General features: G+C 37.2%; 2 protein-coding genes across 3 annotated transcripts in view; both read left to right on the forward strand.

Moving 5' to 3' along the window:
* Positions 1 to 14676, forward strand: part of LOC134753512 (uncharacterized) — a 340941-nt gene extending 326265 nt beyond the window's left edge. For both annotated transcript variants that reach the window (XM_063689408.1, XM_063689409.1), the window contains 11 exons: positions 426 to 538; positions 1064 to 1178; positions 1535 to 1662; positions 2142 to 2257; positions 2757 to 2866; positions 4047 to 4183; positions 5144 to 5242; positions 6284 to 6403; positions 6967 to 7089; positions 7614 to 7715; positions 9164 to 14676. In XM_063689408.1, coding sequence (XP_063545478.1) covers positions 426 to 538; positions 1064 to 1178; positions 1535 to 1662; positions 2142 to 2257; positions 2757 to 2866; positions 4047 to 4183; positions 5144 to 5242; positions 6284 to 6403; positions 6967 to 7089; positions 7614 to 7715; positions 9164 to 9255 — 1255 coding nt within the window. In that variant the 3' untranslated portion in view covers positions 9256 to 14676. The remainder of the gene's footprint in view (positions 1 to 425; positions 539 to 1063; positions 1179 to 1534; positions 1663 to 2141; positions 2258 to 2756; positions 2867 to 4046; positions 4184 to 5143; positions 5243 to 6283; positions 6404 to 6966; positions 7090 to 7613; positions 7716 to 9163) is intronic.
* A 2652-nt stretch (positions 14677 to 17328) lies between these two features.
* On the forward strand, positions 17329 to 17874 carry LOC134753463 (uncharacterized). The gene has a single exon (XM_063689337.1). The coding sequence runs from the start codon at positions 17329 to 17331 to the stop codon at positions 17872 to 17874; it is 546 nt and encodes a 181-aa protein (XP_063545407.1).
* The last annotated feature ends 5172 nt before the right edge of the window (positions 17875 to 23046 follow it).

A 23046-nucleotide genomic window follows, 5' to 3' on the forward strand; every position in this document is an offset into this window, starting at 1 on the left:
TATAGCAAATACAAGACAAAGATAAACGAAACAGTAGAAATAGAGATGTGAAGCCGAAATGGTCTCCACTCAGCAATGCAGCTGGCACGACTAGCGTGGTCAACGGCGCTGGTTTTCTGTGGAGCCAGCGGAGTGTGCGGGACAGCATAGTTCGGGACGGGACACGTTGTGGACGACGTGACGTAATAACATAGAGTACTACTAATATAAATACATACATCGAATTTATATATATATATATAGTTAGCAACCTGAAAACATTGTTAAGCTTCATGTAGGAGCTGGGGTGGTTAGAGTAGCGCTATCTCATTTCACGCAAAATAGGCACAATAGTTGTCGAGTTGCGGAAAATGCCCAGAAGCACTAAATAACTAACTGCTGTGCGTCTGATTGAGGCTAATCTAAACTCTATTCCTTCTCAACAGAGGCGCCGGTGACTGCACGAATCCGCCGTCACGAGCAGAGTCGTGCACGGATGACTCGAGACTGCTGCTGCGGTATATGGCGTGTCCGGACGTTCAGGCTACTGAGAGTAATGGTAAGGGACTTTAAACGTGCCATTTTCAACCAAAAGGGTACTTATTGTCGGTTGTCAATAAGGCGCTATTGCCATATAGCTTCAATTCAAAATCAACCTTATCGACAAGCGACAATGTGGTACCTATTGGTTTAAACGTCACAAATATTGAATATAAATCGTAATCATCCTATTGATAGGTGAAAACCGCATGAAAATCCGTTCAGTAGTTTTCGAGTTTATCGCGAACATACAGGCAGACAGACGCGGCAAGGGACTTTGTTTTATAATAATACTAAAATGACAGTTTAATTGACTAATCTACTTAACAACCTGGCTGGTTTTACACTAAAAATTACTGTTGGATTGGGCAAATTACATGCCCATAGTACAGTCATTTTAGTATCTGGGATATAATATAACAATTATAAAGTATAGGTAATTTATAAAGGTAGATTTTTGGCAAATGTTATTACTTATTGGTGATGATAAAGATGATGCTGGTAATAATGTTAAAATTAATAATGATGATAATTTCTGTCACAGTGGAGGAGTTAGTATGCCTGGCGACGTGGAAGGAAGGATCCACGAGATACTTGGTGGGCAAGATATCACAAGTTCAACGACGGAACGCTTTGGCCTCCGATGAAGATACATACAGGTAATGAAATCAGCAATATAACTTTGGTTTTTATTGCTGAGCCGTTTAAGTTGCAAGCAAGGTTACTTAATAGTTACGCTATGAAATGAACGATGTAAAACAAATGCAGGCAAAGTCCGTGACTGTACGGGCACAATTCGTTTCTAATAGAAGTAAAAAATAAAATATAACAATTGGAATTTTTATATTGGAAAAAAAAAGGACGTCGGACGTTATTAAAACGATGGTAAGAAGTCGTGTCTCGTTGAGCTTCCTTTTGATTCATTTCAAGTAAATATCACAAAATAAGTCAAAGTAGGGACGATTTTAAATTGATGATGATAAGCACACAGTTTCAATATCTTTCTTCTCCACAGATGCTTCATCTATAAAGGCCAGCACAGCGACAAAACTATGACGTACTACATCGCCCAGTCCGGAGATGCAACGTGCAATGGACTGTCGTCACCGACCGACGGTAGTCGAACCATGAGGCTGACTAACAGTGAGTAAAAATAGTACACTTCTTACAAACTAAACGGTTTTTTATAATGTTTGTCTTTCACAAAGTTTGTGGTCTATCTTCTACATTAAACAGTATGACCTAGAATTGAGCCTTGGGGTACTCCAAAAACAATTGTTAAACCGACAGCAGACGTAACTCCCATAGTTGATATATTGCTATGTTCTATGCAAATAATATGACCAGATAAAGGCACCGTTTTGTGTTCCATATAACTTATTTAATTGTATAAGTATTATGATCAAAGTAGTCAAATGCCTTCGACGATTACATAGTAGTAAAGAACATTTTTAGTTCTAGCCATTTGATAATTTAACCTCTCCACATCTGAGTTATAAGAAAATGACTGATCCCAATTTACTTTTGAGCTATTTTTATACTTTTCCTTTTGATCACCTACTGCGTGTACCCACGTCTGCTACCCAATAGTATAATAATCTCCACTTATACATTTATTGCAGGTGACGACGAGCACAATCGCTGCCACTTCCCTAGTTGGATAGTGGACCACCACAAATGGTACAGCTTGGACCACACCCACCAGTACCATTTTACGACGAAGAACGCAACGCTTAAGGTACACTTCGCTCAATACGATTTTACCTTCTTTAGGACTTGATGGCCGATTGACTATACTGCGTACAGTGTCATGTTATCGCTGTTTTGTGTAAGTACGCCTTTAATCAAAACTTGGAATGAAAACATATGTTGTATCAACATCTACAACATATGTTGTATCAACATCTACAATATATGTTGTAGGAACATCTCATCGCCACCTGGTTAGAATTTAGGAACTTTGTTTGTCGTGTTATTTGGCTGTTTTTTTACCGAAATCGTGTGCATCGTGTACTGGTGTGCCAAATGTATGCTTCCAAAATTGCGAACATTTCGGCAAATGCGTTGGATATCTTAAAAACACCTACAGGGAATATTCTTCATAATCGAAATAATTTAAAAGGACTTTTTGATACTTATGAAATTTTCTATATGTTTCCGAGAATTTTTCGTTATCAACTTATCACACAAAGGTGTAAAATTGTAAAAACTCTAAAATGGACAATTAAACATTTCAGATAGCTAACGCGGACGGACAGTTGGAGGAGAAGCGACTAGTTTGCCACTCCATTTTGGAGCAGAAGGAAAAGAAGCATATAAAGCTTGTAGCACACGTCACTAAAGGATGGTGAGGATATAATCATGATTTACGTTTACTAGTATTATAAATAACCTAATTCCCTTTTGAGATAAAAGAAGAGAGAATTCAATCATCCTTGGCGCTTAATTCTCTTTAATATTAAAGTGGTAATTCGATATTTGGTTCCGTTGATAAGCAAAATTATTCATTGTATAAGTAAGCAAATAAACTGTTAAGTCTCAAGCTCAAGGCGAAGACTAGCAATAACTGCAATCATAAAGTAACTTATACTAGAGCGGTACTGTCATAGTAAATTTTGTAACCCTAGTAAATTCACTGCCATCTGTCGACACACTTTAAAACTAAAAATAAAGATTTATAAAAATACGATAGAATGTATTTAAATATATATCTATATTTGATATGATGATTTTTTTTATTTGCATTAATTAATTTTATGATTTTGACCCATGTTCTTTCACTGATATGCGTTAAAATTGTTAAATAACAAACGAAACCGTCAACGCCATCTATACGACTGTAGGCCAAAACTAGTAGCGCCCTCTGAACGAGAATCAAATTTTCTTGATTTTCGAGGCACGTTTTTTCCTTAGACTGTATCCATCTATTACGGAGTTATATCTATCTTTGCTGCAATTTACGTTAAACTGCCGATTACTAAGGTAAACTGCATGCAAGTACTTGCTAGTCTAAACCTTGCTTAAGATAAACATGCTCTTGAGTTTGACTGCCGAATCAATTATATAACGTTATACGGTACCTTCCTCATGTTTTTAACTAAATTGTATATTTAAACGTTAACTTTTGTTAACTAAAATTACAGTAATCATTTATTGCAGACTAAAAGGTCCATACATGGTTAGCAAACATTTCAATCTTATTACTAGTGTTAGTAGCGCATAAAAACTAAAACTAAAAACTAGACGGCGAGTGCATGCAGCCCCTGACAACGGTTGATGTAATGTACGGGACCACCTACTTCTCCTTCGACTCACGAATAGTTCCTTGACACTTTCACACTTGTCCACTTCGCACTTTACACTTGTTCTTGTCACTTAGTTTTATGAATACTTTTTAAATATCACTCGTCTACCTAAGTTATTACATGACTGGAGTGGCTAAAAATCACACAAATTATTGACACATTGTTTCAGTTAGACCATTATAAGGGACAAAACCAGTATTTAACCTATTTCTCGTGTTCCAGTGAATCCGGGCACGTGTGTCTCGTGTTGCACCGCCGCTCCGCGCACGTGCTGGAGCTGCGCTCGGGCTCCGGGCTCTGGGAGTCCCCGCAGGACGCCTGCGCCGAGCCGCAACACGAGCCTTCCATCACACTCATCAGTAAGTCCTCATGTCCTTAAGTCTTCCTGTTCTAGTGAATCCGGCCACGTGTGCCTGGTGTTAGCGCGACTAGAGTAAGAGCTGCTCTCTCTCTACTCTGAGTGCTGTCTCTGTTACTCTTCACTAGAAGTACGCTCGGGCTCCGGCCTCTGGGAGTCTTCACAAGACGCCGAGCGCCGCTCCCCACGCGCGCCGCGCCCCAACACGAGCCCTCCATTGCACTTATCAGTATGTACTTATCCAGGATAGGTACAAAACATCTGGATGTTGGCTCTAGGTTCCTTATCCCGTCATGGGCTACCAAATTTTTTTCTGCTACCTATTGAAGCTATTAATTTAAATATTTCCTAATTCGTGGAAGAAAGAGAAAGCATCAGTTAAAGCTTTCAAATGCAGATCTAGACACGCGGCAGCGTGTCAAGCAAAGTTCAACAGAGGAGAACTGGCGACGCAGCAGCCGTGCGTTATATTACACGAACCATTTAAAGCCACTTTTGACCCCTACGTAATTCAAAATCTATTAAATTATTTCTTCTAAAAACAAATAATTGTGTTTTTCATGCAAATTTCCAAGTTTTCCAACCAGTGGCGATAAAGCGAGTAGCGATGGACTGTTTTCTTGTGCTAGAAACGTACGCACACTGGTAGATGAGTCCTCTGTAAATAATAAATATACAAATATTTATCTCGGTAGGGCCATGATGGTCGGTTTTTTATCATCTGTCATCATGCCTGTCACGTTCTAACAAGTATGTAAGTGCGAAAGTGACGCATGACATGGCAAGTGATAACAATGCAACCATGATACCGCCACTGGTCGCTGTTCACACTGTCAGCAAATACTTTCTAAGAGAAAATACAATATACGAAAAAACTCTCCTATCGCTACATCCGATTCGTCAGAAATCTGCTTTAAGCTGCCTCCGATTTATATTGATTTTTCTTGTCTGTCTGTTACAGCGACCTCTTTGACTCCGGAACGGTGTCCTATCTTCGGCCGCTACAGTGTGGTGAGCTCTTTAGCTGACTCAAGGCGGAGGCGGCAGCAAATGACTATAGGTACAATTTTTTTTAACGATTTTTATTAAATGTTTAGTCTAGGAATTTAAACATGCTTGTCTTTAATCAATCGTAGAAATGACAAAGAGAACTCTCTAGCGGATCATCCTCGCGTTATCCTGACCTTCTGCCACGACTCATGGGAGCCTTGCGGCTTAGCCAAGGTGACAATCGCTATCGCTTCGCCATCGAATCGCTTTGTCTCTCTATCACTCTTCCATATTAGTGTGACAGTGACAGTTGCGTTTCGTTCGCTACGGAGCGTTAGCGATTGGCATGTTGTCTACGGGGCCTGGTCCACTTAGCAACTAAAGGGGCCCACTGATTACCAGTCCGCCGGACCTCGGCCTGTCACTTGTTCGGAACTGTAAATTTTTTGTTCTAACTAACAGGCTGATATCGTCCGGCGGACTGATAATCATTGGGCACCTTAATCCCAATAACTGGCATACGAGTAAACACTAGTTTTTACCGCAGAGGAGAATGTAACTTGTTTTGTGAGCTACTTAAATTAAAAAATAAATAACAACAAGACAATGCATTGAGTACGAATTTTGTATGGTATTCATGATGTGAAATTCGTTTTTGCGTGTTTATCATACAATACATTATATCTTAGGCTAAAGAAGCACATTGGGAAGAATGTAGTATTCTTACCTTTACATACAAAATATATACTAATTTATATATTAAAATTACAATCACTAAAAGGTAAGTCCCAGCGCGCACAAGTTGTTTGCAGAAGTCGCGAAGCGTCTGGTTGACGTAACTGGTGACCGAAGAGCTGGCGGCTTCCTCGCACAACGTATCAGCATAGAGTAACTTATACTAGAGCGGTACTGTCATTAGACATTACATCAGCATTGCGATACAGCGAGGAAATACCGCCAGCATCCTTGGTACAATGCCTCAAGGGTCTATTTTAGATTTAAGCTAGTTATTAATTTCATTTACGTAGTACCACTGTATATATCTTGTATGTAAATAAAGAGAGCATGCACATTAGCCCCTCTCAAACTGTGTTATTCATGTAATTTTCAGGAGATACTGAAAGCACCGAGATAGAACCAAAATGCGTTCCCGGCGTGTACGACAGCGCGAGTATAGGGTGCGGCGCGGCTCAGGACAGCATCGAGTTCAAGTCCGCTTGCCCCAGTACTGGTACGTCTACTTATACTATTTACACCATAAATTAATAACTTTTATTTTTCAACACGACAAAAAAAATTACGTTAATCTCACTAATACTGATACGAAACAGTTGCTTATATGTTACTGAATGTGTAGGCTTAATCCTGGTCACGTCTCCTGAATCACCTTGTATAAAAGGAGGGGTGCGTCTTTAAAAAACCAGCCAAGTGCGAGTAGGACTCGCGCACGAAGGGTTCCGTACCATTACGCAAAAAACGGCAAAAAATCACGTTTGTTGTATGGGAGCCCCAGTAATATTTATTTTATTCTATTTTTTGTATTTGTTGTTAAAGCGGCAACAGAAATACATCATCTGTGAAAATTTCAACCTTCTAGCTATCACGGTTCATGAGATACAGCCTGGTGACAGACGGACGGACAGACAGCGGAGTCTTAGTAATAGGGTCCCGTTTTACCCTTTAGGTACGGAATCCTAAATATTGCCTTTAAGCTATGATAAATTACAAATTACAAAACGGTAAATTATATCCTTGAATTTTATGAATGAGGAATTTTCTCTTTTTTTTTTTCAGTGTACACGTGCTACGGCAGCTGGCAGTCTGGTGGCACCGGCTACGTGGTAGCGGCCCCAGCGCAGCCGCGCAGTACGCGCCTGCGCACAGTCTGCATCGTTTACGAGCACCACAATAACAACGGTATGTAGATTACGAAAATAACTAACAACTAACCTTCCAACCTAGGAACAAATTAGAAATCAAAATAGGCTAATTTTAGCCCCACCATTAAGTAAGTTTTTTTTTTTTAATAAATAAATAAATATTATAGGACATTCTTACACAGATTGACCATAGAGTAACTTATACTAGAGCGGTACTGTCATAGTAAATTTTGTAACCACTGTAAATTCACTGCCATCTGTCGACACACTTTAAAACTAAAAATGAAGATTTATAAAAATGCGATAGAATGTATTTAAATATAGATAAATGATTTTTTTTATTTGCATTAATTATTTTTATGATTTTGACCCATGTTCTTTCACTGATATGCGTTAAAATGGTTAAATAACAAACTAAACCGTCAACGCCATCTATACGACTGTAGGCCAAAACTAGTAGCGCCCTCTGAACGAGAATCAAATTTTCTTGATTTTCGAGGCACGTTTTTTCCTTAGACTGTATCCATCTATTACGGAGTTATATCTAACTTTGTTTTACAGAGACCCACGGAGGCACGCTGTCGTTAAACATCGTGTCGCACTCGTGTGATCGCGCGGCGTCGCCTGGCCCGCCGGACAAGGCGTACAACCTCACACTCAATGGTATGTTACTTTACCTCCGATTCCGGTATTATAAGCCACCAAACGATGGAAATACGGGGGAGATAATAGTTGTAGGGAATGGTGTATTAAACAACATACTAAAAGTATCGGAGGGTGGGGGTGAAGCTAACAGGTGGGGGGGAAGGTTTAGGGTCACTTTTTATAGTTTTTCGTTAATAACTTTTGTCAATAAATGTTTTCATTTCATTTTTTCATTTCATTTCATTTCAAACTGTGGCCCGTAGCAAAAAAATATCTACTACATTAATAATTATGTACCTAGTAGACCATTTATTTGGATTCTCTTAGGGCAGCGGTTCCTAACCTGGGGGTAATTACCCCCGTGGGGGTAAAACTGGCATTTTACGGGGTTCAAAATCTAAGATAACAAAGATCTATCTATCTATCTCAATCAATGTATTTAAAATCCAACAAAAAACGAAAGAAAAAAAAAAAAAAAAAGAATATTAATGATTATGGAGGAGGGCTAAAATCGAGTTCCCTAGTTAGTCAAAGGGGTGACAGTACTGAAAAGGTTAGGAACCACTGTGATAGGGTGTCCTATATCTCTAGTTTCAGTTTGATGTGGTATTTATGCGACATCCTGTATATTTATTTTGTAGGAAATTTTATATACATTATATACGTACAAGACTAATTTTTGTTATGGGCCGTTTAAGAGTTATTTACGAAAAACAAAAAAAAAGACGAACAAATTTTAACATACATACATACATACATATATACATACATACATACATATAATCACGCCTATTTCCCGGAGGGGTAGGCAGAGACCACGGATTTCCACTTGCTACGATCCTGGCATACCTCTCGCTTTCTTCACTTTCATAACATTCCTCATACACGCTCGCCGGTTTAGGGTGCTCTTGACCTGGCTTTTCTTCAGGATTTCCCCGATCTGATCAGAGAAAGTCCGCCGAGGTCTGCCCCTTCCAACCCCCGTTTCTACCTCTCCCTTATACACTCTCTTTGTTAGTACACAAACACAAATTTTAAGTACTTTAATATTTTTTTGAAATATTAATCCTAGCGAAAAAGCGTACTGGATCTTTGTTATAGAAAATTGTATGTAGATTACTTATGTAATAAAACATTTTTTAATAGAACAGAGTGATATATAGATTTACTTTAACGAAATTTCGATTTTCTTGTTTCACGGTAGACCCTCAGATTGTGATGGATTGTGGTAGTGGCGCCCTCCACGCAGAGTTTCGCGTAATATTCCCTATTGATGCTTGAGTTAAAATTAAACGTCATCAAACCAAAAATTGGGTATAGAAAAATTGGACATAGTTGACAGGTGTCAAATAGTACGAAAAGGGCTCACAAATTTCTGAAATTTGCCTCGTTGAGCACAGCTTTAGTACCACAGCTCGCCATTACAGAGTAGAAAACAAATTATCACCCTGTCTCTTTCCTTCCAGGTACATGCGAGCAGAGCAGCAAGTACAACAGCCCGGCGCAGCGCCTGGCACCCGCGACTCTGTTACTCGCGCTCGCGTTGACTATTAGATGATACGGCGGCCGCTAGAGGCCGAGGAGCGGGGGGAGCTCTATTAACCTATTTCATGTATGAACTACATGCTGTTAACTGATTATCGACCTTATTTGCAAAGATATTAGGTTCAAATTGTCAGTTATAACTTAAGTTACCATTTCTGTGTAAAGACATCCGTCCGTCGAAGTTAACTCAGCACCGACTTGAACAGAATAATGCGACGGTGTCTTAATAGACGTCATATTTTCTTAGAACTTTGATATTAACTGACGTTACCATTTTTTGTCATTGCAAATGCCATGCAGAGTTAGATTGGTCTGACTCTAAGGTCGAGGTGCTCAGTTATAACTGACAATTTCGTAATCCTAATTGCAAACAAATAGGTCAAGATGATCACTTTTTAAATGACTTTTCGTACACCTTGTCAGTTATAACTAACTTTTCGTACGCTTGGTCAGATAACTTTTCGTACACCTGGTCAGTTATAACTGACTTTTCGTACACCTGGTCAGTTATAACTGACTTTTTGTACAGTTGGTCAGCTATAACTGACAAATTGTTAACCTATAACTGACAATTTCGTAATCCTAATTGCAAACACATAGGTGAAGATGATCACTTTTTAAATGACTTTTCGTACACCTTGTCAGTTATAACTAACTTTTCGTACGCTTGGTCAGCTATAACTAACTTTTCGTACATTTGGTCAGTTATAACCGACTTTTCTTACACCTAGTCAGTTATAACTAACTTATCGTACGCTTGGTCAGTTATAACTAACTTTTCGTACACCTGGTCAGTTATAACTAACTTTTCGTACACCTGGTCAGTAACTGACAAATTGTAAACCTAATTCCAAACAAGAGCTGGCGTTGGTCAGTTGTAATATAACTGACGTTTAGTAAACTTATTTATTGCAAAGACTCAGATAGTCGGTCAACAGTCGGTACACAAAGATTGGTAGAATAGGCAGATTGGAAATCTAGACAAGATATAATACAGTTTTTTAACGTTTTATGTTCTGCCACAGAATAAATAATGATACTACCGTACAGAAATCAACCTTCGAAAGAATCGAAGGAGGTCGAAGTTTGACAGCGATTCAGGGACGAATCATGTTTTCCCTTTCTAATGTATGGCATTATCCCTTTCGGCTATTTAGGGTTGTTAAAATTCAAGTCATTATCTTATCTGTGGTTGTGCAATTGTGCACGCAGAGGAACGTCAAGTTTTGCCAACCCTAATAAGTGCTCGGAGCAACGCTGAGCCGAACGTAGCCGAGAGTGCCCGAAAGGTCCAGTTTCTGGCACCTATTTCACCAACATGAAAATGAAGACCTGACAGTGACAATATCCTGTACGTTTCTGAATTGCTTAGTAACGACGAATATTATTAAAATGAAAGAATAAAATAAAAAAGACAAGAAAGAATATAATTTCCAACCCATTTCGTACCTCGTCACAGTGACGGTCAATATGAAAATCATTAGAGATCTCATTCTATTGTCACTGTGACAAATTAGGTACAAAATGGGTTGGAAATTAATATCTTTGGCGGTACATAGCGTCGTTGTTTACTCGTTGAACAAGAAATTAATGGTGGATTGTCAATGTCAGGTCACAATGGAGTAGTTTCGAACGAGGAAATTTTTCATCGTAACCGGGTTGCGAACGGAGAATTAGATTCAATAATCAGTCTTAACAATATTATACAACTAATTAATTTAACTATACATAAACATATCTGCCTGATGTCTTACAAAAATGCTGGATTGTTCTATGAATCTTTGTGTAAATGTATTTTAATAGAACTCTTTTCTAATGCACCTATTTTACACTAAAATACTTGTAGGTAACAAGTAGATTGATTTTTGTGATAATGTTATTTTTGTTTTTGGCAGCTATTTTTGGGCAGGTTTTTTTAAAACTTATTTAATGGTTCTGAAGCTATCTGTTTAAGATAAATGTTTATTGGGAACTTTATTTTTGGATTAAGAATAATCAGATTTTTTGACAGATTTCGATTGCCTTCGTTATTTACAATACTCATTAAAACTGTATTAGTTAAGAATTCATTGTAAATAATATAATTGTAAACAAAGCTTTCGAACCATACAAAAGTGTTTTTCTTAGGTATTTATTTTCAAAATGCTTTTATTAGTTATTTTTTTCTATAAAATAGTCGTTAGGATAGGCCAAACAATACAATGTTGAAAAGAAACGAAGTAAAAGTAAAATTTGTAAATAAAAAATGGTATAGAATTGGATTAAAAAGCGATTTTTAAATAATGTTACTTATGGAATTTGTATCTTAATGGGATGTTTAATTTTTTAAATTTAGACCTCGTTTGTTCTCGCCTAATGATAAGAAAAATGTTAAATATTTTGAAATTTTTCCTCATCACTTACGAGTTACGAAAATGTTATGACAGTTACGAAAGTGAAAATTTTGCAGCTAAACCATATTTAATTATAATTGAGAACATTTCCACGTCTAGCTCTGTTTGTTCAGAATTTTCACCTTAAAATAAATATGTATTTTAATTAATTGTATGTTTTTAATAAGTGCTCAGAAAGCGTTCTGCTCCTGCTATTGCTACATCTGATTTTATTTTTAATGTGAGTAATACAACTAATATGATTTATTAAAAACTATCGCATTTATTGATTCAATCTTTGAAAAATTTGTTTAAAGTTTTAGGCGAGGACAAAACAAGATGTAATTATACTATAGTATCATTTATTTATAGACAAAAAACGCTTTAAGTATACACTTTGTACTGTATGCTTGGTATATCGAGCGGCAGATGTTATATCGGTGTCATGTCTTTTATCGAACGATATCATGTCAGCGATAAAATAAGACATGAAAACTGTTGTTCAAATGTCGTACTGTTTTGAAACATTTGTGCTGTTATTATGAGGAAAATTGTATTTTATTTAGAAAGGCATTGTATTAGTGTCAATTATTAGCTGTTTAAAGAATTTTAATTTTAAAAATCTTTCTTGTGAATTAGAAATTCAGAAGCAAGCTTGTTTCTCTAAATGAAAAAACAAATGTTTTTTTTATTAAATGTTTCTTTAGGTACTATTCAAATCAAGTTCTTTAATATTTTCCACCTTTGCCACAAACTTACAGACATGTTTCGATATGGTACGACATTTCGAGTCTTAATGAACCGTTCATATTGGTTTAAGTGTAATATAAATTAGATAGGCATAAATTTAGAGAAATTATGCTCAGAAGGAAGACCGTGGTTTTTTTATTTATTGAAACGTCCGTAAAATGTTTTGTGCGTCCATAAACTACGTAGACGGGCACAGTTTGAAGCTTCTAGTTATAGTGTATTTTGTGGAACTTTTTTTTGGGAAATTATGTAATAATTCCTTGCCATACTATAAAGTTACGAAACTGTAAAGTTAGTTACGAAACTGAAAAACATTTTTCAATTAATTTGGAATTCTTCTTACATTTAACAAAAAAGGGTTTAAATGTTCTGGAGAATAAACAGTGTTAACAAATCAAAGTGTGCCCGTCATTAGGCTTACTCATTTATTATTTTAGAAGAAAAACAGCGCAAAAGTGGCTTTTTCGGTCCATAAAAATGAGTTTTTAAATCAAACGCTCTATTCAACTATCAATTCCTCCTAAAATGCCACTTTTGTCTTGTTCTTTTCAAATCTGGTTTTCAAAAAGAAATCTTAAAATAATTGAGTCTTAAAGATTAGGTATATGAAAATATGACATAACCATCAGTATATGTGTCAAACCAATGACCATTTGTAATATTTGTATTGTGCAGAATTAAGTTCAAATACCCATTTAATTGAATGCATTAGTTACCGGCATTTTAAACAAATAAACGATTGATTGATTATCGCGGATCTTCTCTTAGTGCGTTTAATACATATAACTGTTCTTTTGCCATTTACTCGGAACGTAAAACTGACCTTTGCCTAAAAAGACACTGGACGAAGGCCTCAAAATGTAGGAATATTTATATGAATTTAAGTCACTAAGTCAGTAAAACAAAAGGCTCAAAAACAATCATAATTTAAAATCAAATTGATTAAGCAATTGTTATTGTTATTATTACTGTTTAAAAGATTTCAAGAAGAAAACCAGATACATTCAGCTGTTATTCTAGCTTTTAGACTTATAATTTACCAGTTTTTTTTACAACCAGTGCTTTTCCTCGTGAATCTTGACCAATAGTAGTTAAAAGTATACCTATTTGCTCATAATTAACAAAAAATAGCGCGGAATTTTATTTGTGATAAAGAAAATAATATAAGAAAAAAGATGTAAATATTGAATAGACTCAAGTTCCTCACTTTTGTTTCTCTGACTCTGATTTTTGTGATACTCTGAGTTTTGGTTGGTTAGGTTTAAGTTTGGCCTTTGGTCGCCACTACTCTTTAGCTCGATATCAAATGATTTAGTTAAGTACTACTAATTTTTTCGCAATTTTTCATAAGGACATGTTTGACTAACGATAGCATACATCATATAAGCAGTTACGAAAGTGGAATTATTTTGTTTTTGTAACTATTTCGTAACTGTTTAAGTTGTTCAAAGGATACTTTAATATAATAGTAACTATGTTTTTAATAATGCCTTTGAAATGTTACGAGAAAATAAATAAATCAAAACAGTATGGCGGCCGAAGGTTGGAATTGACGACGTCTGTGCTTGCCTACAATGAACCTATTGTTTTAAAAGAAAGATTTAAAATATAAATATGTAGCCGAAAAGACTATTGTACATAAAACTAGCTGGATAACTTATATAACTATACATACAATCATATTTTATAAGTATAAACACATTTTTAAAATAAAGTACAGGACAAAAGTATTAATTTAAAAAAATAACCGACGATAATAAATAGCGATAGATTTATGAATAGATTTAAAGAAGCGGTCTTTAACATTTTCGTTAAAAAAGTGCACATTAAAAAGTAAAACACTGTAGCACTTAAGACGTTTTTTTAAACAAATTTACAATGTGAATAAAACGCACTAAGGATTTATGTAAAAAATATGATGTAATACTCTATGGGATTGTAATTTATTGGCATGTAAATATTTTGTTTTTTCGGGCTAAATGTGGTTTCTTCGCTGTTTTGTGTATTTAAAAAACGTCTCATGCAACTGAAAAGCGGCGCCGATACAATACCTTTTTCTGACAGTTGTTTTTTAAACAATTATGGCCTAGATGTTAGTCCTTTAAGCCATCTGACAGCTGTCATCGGAGGCGTTTATCAGTTGTCTAAGCGCGTTAGGCGTTTTTCCATCGCCAACTGTATAGAACGTTTTGCTAATCCGGATCCCCGCATACGCCATTTTGGAAAACTTCACGAGAAGAGATACGATTTGTAACTATTACCGTGTAAGCCTATTATTATATTTTGATTACTGAAATATATTTGAAAATCAATTTTTGTTTTATTTATTGATGTGTGTGTTGTCTTTTTGCCCACGATGAGACATCTGGACCCCATTTTATAAAATACATGGGACATTTTACACGTTTAACCTGGCAACATTTATGCAACTTACACTTGCGTATGCGTGGCCAATGATGAGTGGCTTTTTGACGGTGTATTCCCGTTTGTCCCCGACCCACGTGACTGCTGCCATCCATGAGGCGGGGACAGATATGAATGATTCATATGAATGCACCTATTCCCATATGTGCCCGGTGGGGGTACCCTTTTGCCCGGTGTAGCCGGCTTAAACTTGCATAAGTGTAACTTGCAGCAACATAATCCGACCCCGAAGTAATTTCTAATTTCATTTAGACGCTTTACCGAACTGAGCAATAATTATTATAACTAGTTTGTCAAAGGACTGTATCATTTCAAATATAGACAGAGATAATCATACTATCTTTGTCTTACACTAGTACTAGCACCCAAAAGAAAAGGATGAGTATAGTTTTTTTGTTCTTATTTACTGACAATTTGGTTTGACCAACTATATATACAAATACAAATGAGTTTATTTCATTACTTTTTACAGCTTTTCTTAGTTATAGTATATATTGTAATTAAATAAATGTTTTGTACAAAATACAAATAAGGCAAGCCTGATTAATTTCTCAATTACATTGTGTGGTGTGAACGCAAAAAATAAAAACCGTTTCGGTGATCCCTATTGCTTCGATTGTAAACGCAAGTCCCCAAACTGGATTGAAATATGCGTCAATCTCATCTACCAGCCACACGTACAAAATTAAATCACCAATTTTAGGTTTATGGCGACAACCTAACTTTCGAAATAAACAACTTGGCCCCCCAAACCTACATCAGCAAATCAAGCAAATCTTGATGAAGTTGGTCAAGCAAATCTTGTCAGTAAATAAGAACTAATAAAACTACACTCATCCCCTTCTTCTGGGCGCCAGCACCAGTGCAAGACAAAGTCAGTAGGACTCTCCGTCTACGCCCGAAATGAGACAGTACCTTGACAAACTATAACATCGAAATTTGACATTTTCGTGCCGCGCCTCCTAATTTGATCGGTAACGTCACAATCTTACAATCGAATCACCCACTTTTCTTTATGACACGCAATCGATATAATTTTATCGACATATACTCGTGATAATTTTTTCTTTGGTATTCGCAAAGATAGATATAACACCGTAATAGATGGATAGTCTAAGGAAAAAACGTGCCTCGAAAATCACGAAAATTTGATTCTCGATCAGATGGCGCCACTAGTTTTGGCCTACACTCGTATAGAGGGCGTTGACTGTTGAGTTTGGTATTTATAATTTTAACGCATACCAGTGAAAGAACATGGGTCAAAATCATATAAAAATAATTAATGCAAATAAAAAAATCATTTATCCATATTTAAATACATTTTATAGTATTTTAATAAATATTTATTTTTAGTTTTAAAGTGTGTTGACAGATGGCAGTGAATTTACTGGGGTTACAAAATTTACTATGACAGTACCGCTCTAGTATAAGTTTATGGTATTCGGTATCATTTTATCTGTCAATCTTATGTCAATTTAGTTCGCCTGATTCTGGAGGCAAATTTAGTGTTCAGATGACTTAATAATAGTTGAGGCTATCACTTGCCCCTTAAGAAAGTATTTGGTACAACTGTGCATCATCATCAGAGCCCGGAATTTTCGCGTCAAAACAAAAGACTGTCGCAATCATACTAGACTTAGAAATATTTTTTTATCGATATCGATAGTTGGGTAATGGAAGAAAAAAACGATCTACCAAATAAAAAAATCTACATCAGTACACATAGCAGCACATGACATTATATTTGGTTTGTGATATTGATTGGAGTGGTAGATAATCATTAATTTCTCAACCTTCTCTGGGAGTAAACAGTTTCGTTTATCACTATAAAGCCATATAATAGTATATATATACTATTACATTGTGTATACTAATTGTGTCTGTTTGTATACAATTTTATACAAACCTCACAATTTTTTTTGTAATATTGTTTTTATTTGGTCGACTGTCTTTTTCTTCTATTACACAACTATCGATATCGATAAAAAAATTCTAACTAGCAAGATTGCGAGTCGTTTGTTTTGCCGCGAAAATTCCGAGCTCTGATCATCACTGTCCAAGGGACGCAGCTATGCGGTGGAATGAGATAGCAATATCACTTGCTCCCTCTAACGCATAAAATGCGTCCCTTGGACTGGCCTACGCTGGGCCATCGTGTAGAGGAGCCATCAGAGAGCGCCCCATTCGAGGTAGCTTGCCGCCTGAGGGGTTATTAAAAAAATTCTTAGACGTTCTGGAAGAATACATATTTACTTTATATTGACGGCCACATCTAAAAGCTAGAGTAAGTACAGTATGAATCCTATTATTATAATGAGGGCTAACGCGACGACATTGTGCTCATCGACAAATGCGCGAACAAACTAAATGCCACCATCCAGCAATGGAAACAAGCGCTTGAGGACAATGGTCTGCGCATCAGTCGATCCAAGACCGAATACCTAAAATGCAGCTTCAGTGACCAGCCAATTCCAAGCACAAACATCGTCATTGAAGGACAGCCAGTGCCTAAGGTTGATCAGTTTAAGTACCTCGGATCCATGCTGACGGCAGATGCCAACATAGACGCAGACGTCACCCACAGAGTAAACGCAGGATGGTTGAGATGGAGGACCCTAACCGGGGTACTCTGTGACAGCCGCATGCCAGTTCGGCTAAAAGGGCGCGTCTACAAAACCGCAGTACGACCGGCATTAATGTATGGCTCCGAGTGCTGGGCGACCAAGAAGAAACACGAACAGAAGATGCACACCAATGAAATGAAAATGCTGAGGTGGGCAGCGGGAGTGACGAGACTGGACAGAGTCCGAAATGTATATGTACGAGGCTCTTTCAAGGTCGCTCCCATTGCAGAAAAGATGGCTGAAAGCCGTATGAGATGGTTCGGGCATGTGATGAGGCGTAACGAAGAGTATGCTGTCAAAAAAGCCTTGGCCATCCCAGACAAAACGAACGGCAAAGGGAGGCCGCTTACCACGTGGTGGACAACCGTTACCAAAGACATAGAGCGGGCGCAGACTAACATATCGACAACCCAGGACAGAAAAACCTGGCGCCTTCGAACGAGGAGGGCCGACCCCAAGTAACGGGACATGGCAAAGAAGAAGAAGAAGAAGAGAGGGCTAACGCGTATGAATTCGCCGCTAGGGGCGCTAGTGTAGATGGTGGTCTTTTCCATAGTTCGAAATGTCAAATGTCACTTGTCACTTCAATGACTGACAGCTGTTCTTTAGTCTTTTGGACCACCATCAACAGAGGCGCCAACTGGTGAGCAAAAAAACGATAACCCTCATTAATCTGGCCTACATATTGTATATGTTGTATTGTTCTAGCGGTTCATATGTCCATTCTTCATCATCATCCGCATCTGGCGTGTCATCTGAAAAAAGATTGTAATATTTTATTATGCTTTACGGATAACAATTTCAAGATCGAGAGTTTTATTTAAGATGCTGAATTGAAAGGCAAAATCAATATCATTTTTTATAAGCTTCTGGTTGCGATAAAGAAAAAAACATTCCTTAATTTCTAAACATAAACCAATTTTATATTGTACTATATTGTGTTGTTGTTATTGTTTTGTGTTGTATTGTATTGTACGTTCGATGTCTTTTTATAACTTTGCACATTTTACAACAACAACTAGTTACGAAAGTTTATACGCACAAGACGGTTTCAGTCATGTAAACCCGTACGTGTACGTAACGTGTATTTATGGTTTACATATCAATATTCAGAAAAATATCATGCAATTACATAGTAGTATCGGATAGCACGATCCTCCCCTATCTGCATTTTATTTAAAAGTAATAACCTCTAGCCGCCCAGACGTAAAAGCTTGTCAAGGAAAATGCAATTTTGATGTATCAAAACAAAGATTCAAATTAGAATGGAACAGAGGAGACCTTTATATAGCTCTCTAAACATTTAAGCTACTAACTCGGGAACAAATCAAATTATTTAATGAAATATTTTGATTTGTGTTTTTAAAGTAGCCACACTACTATATATTAATTATCAAAGGCGCCTAGCCTTTCAAAGATAGCATACACCAGAGAATTTGGGACGAGTACCGCCGTGGCCGGGTGTTCAGGTTGTGTTTTTCAGTGTTCTTTCTTTTAGGTCAGGACGTTAGCCGCGCAAGCTAAAGACGCGGGTTCGATTCCCGCCTCGGCCACCGGTAGACTTGGTCACTTTTTCATATCTATTTCTATTTAAGCTACTAAAAAAATACCTTCGTCAGCCATCTGATATATTGGCATATATTCTTCTAGCACCGGATCAGGCGGTAATGGTCTGCTGTCAGGTTTTGGCAACGGCCGATTTTGAATCGATGATTTCTGGACTTTTTGTTTCACAGGGGCCAATATTGGGGCCTGTTGTGTTTCTTTTGAAACTGGCGGACATTTTGAATTTTGTGAAGCGTTCGACACTGTTTGCTGCGGTTTTTTCACAAAAGGAGAAGGTTTTATTGGTGAAATAGCAGGTTCTATAGGTTTAGCAGTTTTTAAACTCGCTTCTATCTTTGGTAGAATTAGTTTCATTTGATTTGGTTGAACAGCCGGTTTGGAAGCAATTGGTGGTTGTTTTGGTTGAACTGCTTTCATGGGTTGGATCGGTTTTGTTTGGACTTTTGGTGGGTTTTTCTGAGAAGACTTTGCTGTATCTGAAAATAAGTAAAAAAAACCGATTAGCTCACTGCAATTAAAAGAATGCAAAGTAATTAAAATTAAAGACCAAATAAAGTAAAAATACCTTTTCCAATATTTCTGTTCTTGAAAACGTTTTTCAATTCTGCCATTGGAGATTCAGTAGCTGGAATAAAAAATAAATATAAGGCATAGTTTGGCATATTATAGACTGTCTGTTTTCGATAAGCCCGAATTTTAAACGGGTGTTAATGACATAATTAAATTTACGTTCAAGCGTATGCTGCGCAAGCATTTGTCTGATAGGTGTAATGTTTCACAGTAGGTACATGTATAAGTATATATGTAGATATGTATGTAAGTGTATCATACAAAGTATATGTTTAAGTTTATGATTTAAAAATAAAAGGTATACTATAATTAGTATTTAATTTGTAAATAGTAGGTAGTGATATCGGTTAATTATTTTCAAATACAGTACAAAGCCTGCACCAACAAACGTCTCTTTTTGGCCCAGTGGTTGCCTGGTAGAGAACGCCTTAAGGCATTAAGTCCACCATTTGTACTTATTTTATGTGCAATAAAGTATAAATCAATAAAATAATTACACAATAGACTATGGACAATACGCAAGTACACTTGTTTTAAAGCGGCATGAAATTGTTTACACTGCGATCTACAGACTGCGACTGCGATATGTCTAACCAACTTGTGACATCATCCCAGCTAAGCGTTGAGAGGAGCTTATAGTTAGGATATCAGAAGAGCGCAATAAGATAAGAAAAGGTCTTTGCAAGAAGCTCAACTTGAACACCTAAACCAAAAGCGCCTTCAACGTAGGTCCTGACTTAAGCCGTCCTTCGTATACTACGTATACCTATATCATGCCTCCTCTACGATGATCGTTGATAGTATCATCGTATATCATCGGCAAGATCATCGTGCAAGCATCCACACGATCGCATGTAGAAGTTTGTCAACGCAACCACCCGGCGATTCCCTTTGATGCGTGTCCAAAAACCGGCAACTCACGGGTCGCAGGCGATGATAGACTATGACTGGCGGGGACTGCCGAGTATGTCCTCTACACTATCGTGCCCGCCAGTCATCGTCTACCATCGCCGATAGTGTAGAAGAGCTATCACACATAATTTTTCACCTCAGTAGTGAGAACATATTAAAGGTTAAAATGTATTTCGAATTACACAGAATAATAGATAAAAAAATTAAAATTGTAAAAAAAGTATGATGTGGCAGTTCATGGCCTTCACTAAATTAAAAAGCTACTTTGTTTCACTCCCTGGAGTAAGGAAAGTCGCACTTTCACCACTCCCTGGAGTGAGGAAAGTCGCACTTTCCTCACTCCAGGGAGTGACGAAAGAAGGTTTGTTCGAGCTGCTGAGGTGAAAAATATGTTTTTGCCCAGCGGCCGGAAAGCGTCAACTTTCGGCCCGCTGCGCTAAACGAAGTTGCCGCTTTTCCGCTCCGTCGAACAGAAAAAACAGTTTACAAACCTCGGGCAGTTAATAAGAAAGCAGATCACATGTTTGTCAACCTCTGCTTCGCCTTGGCCGACAATAGGGTAATTGACAATTTTTTGAATGGTATCAGTCGATCAGGTTTGTTTTGAGCATCAAATGTCTGTATTAGTCATACTTGTTATGAACAAAATGCTGCACTTCATGATAAAAGCAAGCCGCTTTGTACAGTGATAGTAGGGACCAAACTAAGCAATTTGACCCGCAGCAGCGGCAGTTTCACCCCTTAGGAACAGAGATGGCGCCACTTATTTAAAAAATATTTCAAAAAATTCTACAAACTAAACCAATGAACCGATTTAAATATTTAATATCTCAAATGAAAGCTCATTATATACATTACATTTAAAAAAATATATAAAAAATATATACTGAATACTTTTGACAAAAAACGGCATCTTAAGTTTTTTTTTTCTCGATTGATAGTTTTTACTTGATTTCTCAAAAAAATGTACGGAACATGAATAGTTTAATGCATGTATATATTACTAAATAAAATAAGAAGTATTATAAAAAAAACCCGACACCGATACCTCTCATACTTCACGAAATATGAATGTTTGACTGTGAGTATAAATTTCTTTAAAATATATGTCGGATTTATGAGTAGATATTATAGGTGAACACGAGCCGTCGTCATCGGGCTCGCCCTGGCCCTCCATGTTGTAGCCGGATTAATTCCACAACAACTTACTTTTACGGTATATTTATTTATATGGTAATCACACAATTATTTAACCAATACACGTAAACACAAATAAACACAATCAGAACAATAAACAAAGTGATTCAGGTGTGATACAGCTCACCCTTAGGACGCGTAGACAGGCCGGCGGCTCGAGCGAAAGTGAGTTCTCCTCCGTTCAAAAACAAGCCAACCGGTCCGCCAACGGTCACCTGATTCACGGAATGATTAATAAAGTAGCCAACAGATGGCGCGCAAACGTCGGTAAAAGTAAATCATCTACCATAATTTCACAGTCTGCCACTAGATGGCACAGACAAACATGAAATAAAACAATTACAGATGGCGCTAATATCAATAACGCCGACACGACCATCCTGCTGCAGGTCGCGCTCGACATGCTCTACAGAAACTATCATACAAAACCAATCATCAGCCACTCGGCCAATTCGACATTTGTAAGCTTATGGTGTTCATAGAAGGAGGCCCCTGTCCTCAACGACTATGCAACAACAATAAATCTCATAGAAGGAGGCCCCTGTTCTCAACGGCTATGCAACAAAAAGAGATCTCATAGAAGGAGGCCCCTGTCCTCAACAACTATGCATCAGCAAAAATCTCATAGAAGGAGGCCCCTGTCCTCAACAACTATGCATCAGCAAAAATCTCATAGAAGGAGGCCCCTGTCCTCAACGACTATGCAACAAAAAGAGATCTCATAGAAGGAGGCCCCTGTCCTCAACAACTATGCATCAGCAAAAATCTCATAGAAGGAGGCCCCTGTCCTCAACAACTATGCATCAGCAAAAATCTCATAGAAGGAGGCCCCTGTCCTCAACAACTATGCGATAGCATCAAATCTCAAAGATGGAGGCCCCTGTCCTCTACAACTTCAAGCATTCGAGCTCATAGATGGAGGCCCCTGTCCTCAACAACTATGTTCCACTGACAACTATCATAGATGGAGGCCCCTGTCCTCGACAACTATGTAACAATGTTTACACAGTATCAGTTAAACATTTACTTGAGATTCCAGTGAATATGTTAATATAAAATGTTTCATCAAAAAGAAATCTTGCTAGGTACAACAACTCGACAAATACATACAAGCAACAACTCGCTTACAGATGATTTTAAGTACATTTACCTAGCGTACATAGTGATTTGTACAATATACTTATTGCTATGTAATCACTACACAGTGACTTAACGTTGAAGGGTTATCAATGATTACACATACAGTTAACTTGAAAGTAATTAATTACTTAACACACACTTAACACATTCACTTAACGTTAAATAAGGTATTAATGATTACATCTCCACTTAACGTTGAATTCAATTCAATTAATGTTTTTCTTTTAAGTGTTACTATTTGTTTTTTTT

This window comes from Cydia strobilella, chromosome 27 (genome assembly GCF_947568885.1).
Source record: "Cydia strobilella chromosome 27, ilCydStro3.1, whole genome shotgun sequence".
NCBI classification, from domain to species: Eukaryota; Metazoa; Arthropoda; class Insecta; order Lepidoptera; family Tortricidae; genus Cydia; species Cydia strobilella.

What these genes read in the sequence shown, in the direction of transcription:
- LOC134753463 (XM_063689337.1), top strand. Translation starts at nt 17,329, where the DNA reads ATGCTGACGGCAGATGCCAACATAGACGCAGACGTCACCCACAGAGTA.